Here is an 8,708-nt window from a genome sequence, read left to right as displayed (position 1 = left end):
AAAATCTCACTAAAAACTACTCTGAAAGAAAATCCTACGGAAACGTGATAAATTTAATGGTTGGTCGACTAGGAGCTTTGTTTTGACTAAAAAGGAGCACCATCCATTAACTTGAATAACCTAACCTTCTTGCACTCCCCATTCTCTTTATTCCGCATGGTAGCCATGCCATTGAAGTTCAGATAGCGTGGAGCCCACCTGCTATCCTCTCCAACCTCTCTTTTGTCGAATATATATAGAGCGTTTATCTGTGTGCAGACATCGAATACAGAGATTGCATAAGGAGCAAGATGGGTAACGTGCTGCTGCGAAGTGGAATCAATCGTCGTCGTCCAATAAAGATCATGAAAGCCGATGGATCGGTAATGAAGCTACAGAGTCCTGTTTGTGTGAAGGAAATACTCATCGATTATCCAAATCATGGGATATTTGAGGCCCCCGCTGGTCCTCCACTTCGGATAGGAAGTTTCACTCACCCTCTTCCTGAGAGGACAGAACTTGCAGGTGTTCATCCTCTCTCATTTCCAGAGGCTCAACTCATCAATTACAATAGCAATAGCAATAGAGAGCCCTTTGTAAAAGTTTCTTCTCGTAGCGTCCCAGACGCCAGTTGCAGGTTACAGCGACTGTCCCGTGCAGGTGTAAATGTGTTAGAAAACCTGCACAGATGAATCTAGCTAGTAAAGGTTGAACACACAGCTTTGCAGAGCAAAAACACTAAAAGAAAATCGAAAGAAGAAAAGAATGATTCAATAGAAAATTATGTTACAATGCTCATGATATAGCATTACTGGGTGAAGATCCCAAGGTAATGACTATAGTGGTGATCAATGAGAAGACTCAACACCTACAACAAGTTCCGGAGATAACTAGTCAGTTGCGGAGTTAAAGAAGGAGCAAATCAAGGAGTAAATCAAGGAGTAAATCATGCAAAAGGAATTTTGCATGCAATCCCATGCTCTAACTAAAAGTCCGCATGTAGATGTGTAGTAGTTCCAACATGCAAATGGAATCTTGCATGCAGTCACATGCTCTAACTAAGAGTCTGCATGTAGGTGTGTAGTAGTTCCAACACCCCCCCTGAACACCACTATGGGGAAAAATAGAAAATGGGCCCTGGCAACTAAGGCCAAAGGTCACCCAAAATACAGTGCAACTTGTATGAAAATTGAGGAAAGAGGGAAAACCTCGTGGGAAAAACCCTCCCTCAAAATACAATGTAATCAAAATAGAAGAGGAAGAAAAATACAGTTGCTAAGCAATCATGTCCTTCACTCCAAGACGATCACGCAAAGAGCGAAACTTTTGCTCAGTGAATGTCTTAGTGAAGATGTCTGCAGTCTGTTCTGCTGAAGGACAGAACTGCAAATCAATGACCCGATCATGTACTAAGTCTCTGATGTAGTGCATATGGATCTCTATGTGCTTCGTCCGCTGCCGCTGTACTGGATCCCTGCAAAATTTGAGAGTGCTCTGGTTGTCACACCAGATGACAATGGGCTGGTGGAACTGGATGCCCAACTCAGTGAGGAAGTGTTGTAGCCACAGAGCCTGAATGGTGATGTTGACTACTCCTCTGTACTCAGCCTCAACTGAAGAGAGAGCAATAGCAGCCTGCTTCTTGCTCGACCAACAGATAGGGCCAGATCCTAGACTGAGTGAATATCCGGAGGTGGACTTGCGATCAATGCTGTCTCCCGCCCAATCAAAATCTGTGAAGCCAAGGAGATTCAATGAAGTGCCTGCTGCATAGTGAATGCCGAAGGTGATGGTGCCCTGCACATATCGGAGGATGCGCTTGGCAGCATTCCAGTGTAGCTCATGCGGCTCCTGCATGTATCTGGAAACTGCCCCTACTGCATATGAGAGATCTGGTCTGGAGTGGGTGAGGTACAATAAGCTCCCCACTAGCTGTCGGTAGAGAGTGCTGTCAACTAATGGAGTGTCACCTCCATCCTCAAGGCGGACCCCAGACAGAAAAGGAGTCGGTGCTGGCTTGCAGTCAGTCATGCGAAATCTCTCGAGGAGATCCCGTGCATACTTAGCCTGAGAGAGTTTGATGCCTGTGGCATTCTCGCTGATCTCAAGACCAAGAAAGAAGTGTAATGGACCCACGTCCATCATCAAGAACCTATCATGCAAGGCCCTCTTGACCGTAGCAATGGCTGAAGCCGAGCTACCAGTGATTAGGAGATCATCTACATACAAAACTAAGATAAGAAGAGAATCATGTGTCCTAAGCATGTAAACATTCGGATCAGACTTACATCTTTCAAACTTTTGTGATAAGAGAAAAGAATCCATCTTCGCGTACCAAGCTCTTGGGGTTTGCTTAAGGTCGTAGAGAGATTTCTTCAGTCTGCAGACCAAAGATGAATCCTGAATGAAACCATGTGGCTGCTCCATGTAGATCTCCTCAGATAGGTCTCCGTGAAGAAAGGCATTCTTCACATCCATCTGATGTACTTCCCACCGCTGGGTAGCCGCAATGGCAAGTGTAAGGCGTATGGAATCCATCTTTGCTACTGGAGCAAAGGTCTCGTCATAATCAATGCCATGCACTTGTTGAAAGCCTTTGGCTACTAGCCTTGCTTTCCGTCTGGTGATTTGCCCATCTGCAGCACTCTTGGTCCTGTAGACCCATTTGCATCGGACAAGTTTCCTTCCTGAAGGAAGGGGGACCAGATCCCAAGTCTGGTTCTCCAGGAGGGAGTTATACTCCTCCTCCATGGCGGACTCCCAAGATGGATGCACAGCAGCCTCAGCATAAGACTGTGGATCAGAAGACTGAACCAAATGACAATGCCAGGAGGGCGATGGTTCAGTGGCAGTGAGGACAAGAGGAGGCTCAATAAACTCTGAGCTAGTCCTCTGTAGATCAGAATTATCCCCCACAAGACCATTTCTAGCAGCTGGTTGGTCTTGTGCATATATCTCACGTAAGCTCTTTGTTCTCTGATTTATGACAGGGGAATATGATTCACTGCTGGAAGCCCGATCTGGGCTTGGATGTGGATCATCATTTGCATGCACTAGATTTGTATCTGAAGACTCTGTCTTTGCATCTGCATGCTCTTCCTCGGCATCTGCATGATCTGTATCGGCATCTGAATGCACTGAGTCATCATCTCGGACATGAGGTAGATAAAAAGTGTCTGCATACGGCGCTTGAGGTGCATGCGAGAGACTTTCCTCAAATTTGACACTTCGCTCAATGATGAGCTTGTCCGTAGAGGGAATCAGGAGTCGATATCCCTTCACACCATCAGGTTATCCAACAAATATGCACTCAATGCTCTGTGGATCAAGAGCTTTCCTCTTTTCAGAGGGAATCCGGGCCCATGCTCGAGAGCCGAAAACACGGAGGTGAGTGACGTCTGGTTTAGTGTCGCTCCAAGCCTCAAAGGGGGTCTGGTCCTTGACAGACCTATGAGGAGATCTGTTCTGGATGTAGTTAGCACAATTAAGTGCTTCGGCCCAAAGCTTATGAGGCAGTGACTTGGCATGCAACATGCAGGAAGCCATCTCTTTGAGAGATCGATTCTTTCTCTCAGCAACTCCGTTCTGCTGCGGAGTGTATGGAACTGTATACTGCAACTGTATGTCGGACTGAAGGCAAAGGTTCTGAAGTGCTGTGTTAACATATTCCCCCCCATTGTCTGTACGGAGGGCTTTGATCTTTCTCTCTGACTGTGTCTCAACTAGTGCTTTGAAATCTTCAAAGTGCTCAAAAACTTCAGATTTGTTCCTGAGAAGATACACCCAAGTATACCGTGAGAAATCATCAATAAATGTAAGCACATACCTTGCTTTGTTGATGGAAGGATGAGGAAAAGGCCCCATGAGATCACTATGGATCAGATCTAGAGGAGAGGATGCTCTGTGAGTCTTGCCGGTGTCAAACATTTCTCTGGGATGTTTGCCAAGAACACACCCTTCACAAACTCCTTTGGAGAAACTGATATTTGGCAAGCCTTCCACCATCTCATTCTTGCTTAGCTGCTGCATATACCTGTAATTTAAGTGACCAAACCTCTCGTGCCAAAGCCTACTACTATCATCAGCATGTGTAAGCAATAAGGAGGATTCAGATTCAATAAATTCAGAAAATGTATACAGTCTGACCCCATTGTTTACCTCACCAATTGCAATTTTGGCATTGCTATGTAGATCATATATGTTCACTGCATCTGGAGTGAATTCCACTCTCTTTCCGGTGCCGGAATGAGTGATCTGATAAATTGAAAGCAGGTTTACCGAAAGTTTTGGAACATGAAGCACATCTTCAAAGCTTCCGTGTAAAAGTTCCACTCTACCTTTTCCGGTGACCTCAATAGGTGAGTCATATCCCATGAGGATGGGAGGTCCTTTGCATGCATCCAAAGAGGAATAGACTTCCTTTGCAGCAGCCATATGATGTGATGCACCAGAATCTATAATCCATGCACCAGGAGAAGAATTAATTGCAACTAAAGCATGAAAATTGTTACCTTTCCCGTGTGGCGGATCCTCAGTTTTCTTCTTGGCGCCCTGAGGGATGTGGTCCCCAAGGTTGTGCTTCTGAAGGATTTCTGCCATTTGGTCAATTTGTTTCTTCATGCAAGAGGATTATGGATGGAATCCTCTTTGACAGTAGGTGCATCTATTTCCTTTCTTCCCTTTCTCATTTCTCGAGCTGGAGGAGTCATTGAAGGGCTTGGTGTACCCTTCCTTCTTTGGATGGGAATGTGCTTTTCCTTTGTCTTTTTGCTGCTGATTTTTCTGATTTGAATCAGATCTGTGATTTTTATTGTGGCTGCCATCATGCACAGCAAGTGCATGTGCTTTTGGAGGTTTGGTTTTCCCCATGCCAATGAGTTTATCTTGCTCAAAAATAAGAGACTCCATAAATTCTTTGAGAGAAGGCATAGTGTAGGATTTACCTGTTGCGAGCCTTACTGAATGAAATGTAGACACAAAGACGGAGTATTCCGGTCCGAGCTTTGACATAATAGAGAGAACTTGGCGACTCTCCTCCTTGGATTTGTCAATTCCACAACCCTTGAGTTGCAGCAATAAATCATTATATTTGGTGAAGAAATCTTGAATTTTGTCATAGTTCCGTGGATGCAATGATAGCAGCTCCACTTCGAGCAGATGTCCTTTCATCTCATCCTGTTTCCCGTAGAGCTCTTCAACCTTTTTCCAAATCTCATTGGGAGTATTGCAGGCAGATAGATGAAACTGCAACTCTGGAGAGATGCACATGCATATGGATCCGTGGGCCTCATCCATACGGTTGAGGTACTTGGATTTCTCTATGGCTGAAGTGGGTTCCACTTCTGTAGCCATGGTAATCCTGTACAACCCTTTATGACGAAGGTATCGAGCCATTTGGTCCTTCCATTCATGATAGTTGTACGGTGTTAGGATCGATGCTTTGGGAAACTCCATTTTTCTGTCAATCTTCGATCTCCAAGCTGTAATACTTGCAAAATAAAGTACTGGTGCGCCTTTTATCTAGCAACCTATGGGCTCTGATACCATGTAAATGTGTTAGAAAACCTGCACAGATGAATCTAGCTAGTAAAGGTTGAACACACAGCTTTGCAGAGCAAAAACACTAAAAGAAAATCGAAAGAAGAAAAGAATGATTCAATAGAAAATTATGTTACAATGCTCACGATATAGCATTACTGGGTGAAGATCCCAAGGTAATGACTATAGCGGTGATCAATGAGAAGACTCAACACCTACAACAAGTTCCGGAGATAACTAGTCAGTTGCGGAGTTAAAGAAGGAGCAAATCAAGGAGTAAATCAAGGAGTAAATCATGCAAAAGGAATTTTGCATGCAATCCCATGCTCTAACTAAAAGTCCGCATGTAGATGTGTAGTAGTTCCAACATGCAAAAGGAATCTTGCATGCAGTCACATGCTCTAACTAAGAGTCTGCATGTAGGTGTGTAGTAGTTCCAACAGCAGGGACAGCCACAAATTCAAGAAAACAAGAGGAAGAAGCAGATCCTGTGGTCAATAAGATTAATAGGCGCGGCTTGAGGGTTTTTTCTTCTTCTTACTCCGCCAATGGATCGACCGTGCGTACTGTGAAGCTTCGACTCAGAAAAGAAGAGGTTGCTTCCTTTCTTTCAGCCAATAACCTACTCATCCAAAATGTGGTGGTGCCTACCACAATTCAGCGAGCCACAAGAAAATCGGCTTTGTCCCCATGGAAGCCCAGTCTGGACAGCATCGCTGAACTCCAGAACCCACTTTCAGACTCATAAAAATCTAGAGATCAATATCTTGCGCTCTGAGATTGACAGCAGCGAAGTTTGTACAAAATTACTAAGCATTCTATCGCTGGAAGGCTACACAGTTTCTTTGTATTTATTCACCACATGAATATTGTGCAGAGGTTTGAAAGAGTGTTTGTATACGGCACTCATCTAAAATAGCATTGCTTGTGATAGGACAATTGGAAATTTAGTCTGTCCTCGACACATGTTGATGTAAAAAAATTTTAATTTCGTGGAATCCAACCCGTGTTTGTATTATTACTGTTATTTTATCTATACAATCAGATCCAACATTTGAACTTCTGACTCATGTCCAAGCGTTTCTTGAAATTAAATTTTTGTTTCTAAATTAGTATTGTACCATTTGTCCTCTCCTTAAATCGAGATTCGTTTGTTCGTAAGAATTATTGCATTTGTATTATTTATTTGGTTACTCATACTGTACAATACAATCCTTCTCGGGCCGTTCTAATTTTATTTGGGAGTGAGATAACATTGCCATGGCCATGACACATTACGAGGTAGGCCCTTGTAAAACAAACTAGTTATAGAAAATATCACAAACAATTGTATCACAAGGAGTTACCTCAACATTTTCAAGCACTAGTCAGATGCATATAAGTTATCGGCAGATTTTGATAGTCAGGTGCATATAAGTCATCCGCAGATTTTGACAGTAAAGGCACAGGATAAAAATAAAGAAACCATGCGCAGAACTAATAAAACAGATTTCACGGGACAGTAAAGCCACAAAATTACGCGCAGTAAAAGACATAGTTAAGGAAAGGTTCAAATAAAACAAGACAGGGTAAAATAGAGTAATGCTCAGTAATAAGAAGGTTGAATTTCCAAATGAAGGGTGCAGGGAAAATACCTCATTGTATAGTCATGAAGACATAATACATTTACAAACTAAAGACCCGAAGCTTCAGCTCCATTTACCATAGTGAAATTAAGATTTTACAGAGATTTACAATTCTCTGTTTTGGCACAATAAAACTAGCTTTTTAACCGCCCACCTGTTTTCTCTCTAGACATTCCAACTTCTAGTCTTCCAAAAAACGAAACTTCATATCTCATGGAATAACTAAAAAAAACATACATTGATGCATTAATTTTATGACACAACAAACATTAAACCAAAGACATGGCTCCCATACACAATTAATTTTCTAGTACACACTCATTGCAGAGTACACCCTGACATTTACAAGTCACCAACTCCGTGTAGGTATTAACACTGAATGTGATTTGACGGATGATGATTTGTCTTGTACTTTGAATTTGCTACTTAAGCCTAAAGGTAAATTTGAAATGTGATTTGTCTTGTACTTTCAAGTATGGCGCACACACTGCATTCAATTTCAGTATTTGGGATTAATTTCCTACCCTCCTTGATCACAACTACTGCGCAAGTTGTCTTTTAGGCGAACAATTTTTTTTGTCTAATAGTTTGGTGAAAATGTTTACAAAATGCTCTTGCAACTTGCAATGGTGCAAAATAATTTCTCCATTATTAATCATTTTTCTGTCAATGGTTTGGTGAAAATGTCTACAAAATGCTCTTGCAACCTGTAACACTACAAAACAATTTCTCCATTATTAATCAACTCCCACATGAAATGATACTTTGTGTCAATGTGATTGCAAAATTGTTGTCACAATAAATTGTTGTTGTTCTTTCTTGTTCATGCCATAAATCCTTCACCATTCTTCTCATCCAAATTGTTTGACATGTTGCTCTTGTTTCTTCGACATATTCAACTTCAGTTCTATCAACATTGAAACTATTTCTTGTTTCTTGGAAGCCAATGAAATGGCTTCCGAACCCATATGAAAAACATAGTCTGATATGCTCTTTCTATCATCGACACTTCTTGCCTAATCACTATCAGTGTATCCAACCAACCTAAAATCACTTCATGGATTATACAAAATGCCATATCTTTTAGTTCCATTAATGTAACTTAGAATTCGTTTAGTTGCTTTCCAAGGTGTATCCTTTGGTGTCTCCATGAATCTTGAAACCGAACTCACAACATACAATATATCAGGTCCAGTTGCAGTAGAAAACATCAAACTTCCAGCCATACTTTTGTATAGTGTTGAATTTACATTGTGGCTACAATCTTCTTTACTCAATTTCAAACCTCTCAGGCCAGGAGGTAACTCCTCCAAAACAAATTATGTTTATTCATTAAGATTACTCATGGTTATATACATGAGGGAGTGACTCTTGGGCTTCACATCCTGATGGCTCTTTATTTTCCATTATTTACTATTTACAAGTGTTCACCCAATCCCAATGATTAGGTGTCAACATCCCCCCTTGATCTGAAGGGATGTTGGTGAGTCCAAGCATCGTTCTAAATCTTTCAAACTTTTCTCTTCCAAGTGCTTTGGTGAAGATGTCTGCAATCTTCTCATTAGT

At 41.9% G+C, this 8,708-nt stretch overlaps 1 protein-coding gene across 1 annotated transcript; it reads left to right on the top strand.

Moving 5' to 3' along the window:
- The first annotated feature begins 290 nt into the window (after positions 1–290).
- On the top strand, positions 291–6,491 carry LOC149163338 (uncharacterized). The gene is made up of 2 exons (XM_089429092.1): positions 291–649; positions 5,941–6,491. The coding sequence occupies exons 1-2, from the start codon at positions 291–293 to the stop codon at positions 6,263–6,265; spliced, it is 684 nt and encodes a 227-aa protein (XP_089285218.1). The 3' UTR covers positions 6,266–6,491.
- Positions 6,492–8,708: the final 2,217 nt, after the last annotated feature.

Source organism: Pinus tabuliformis, chromosome 5_1 (genome assembly GCF_031772625.1).
Source record: "Pinus tabuliformis cultivar Carrire ecotype Pingquan chromosome 5_1, CPIR1, whole genome shotgun sequence".
Lineage (NCBI taxonomy): Eukaryota > Viridiplantae > Streptophyta > Pinopsida > Pinales > Pinaceae > Pinus > Pinus tabuliformis.
This window is presented reverse-complemented; position numbering and strand designations above follow the sequence as displayed.

Bases quoted from the DNA above. Each gene is read 5' to 3' on its own strand.
- LOC149163338 (XM_089429092.1), top strand. From the start codon at position 291: ATGGGTAACGTGCTGCTGCGAAGTGGAATCAATCGTCGTCGTCCAATA. The intron at 650-5,940 runs GTTAGAAAACCT...GTCTGCATGTAG, and splicing joins TCCCGTGCAGGTGTAAATGT to GTGTGTAGTAGTTCCAACAG.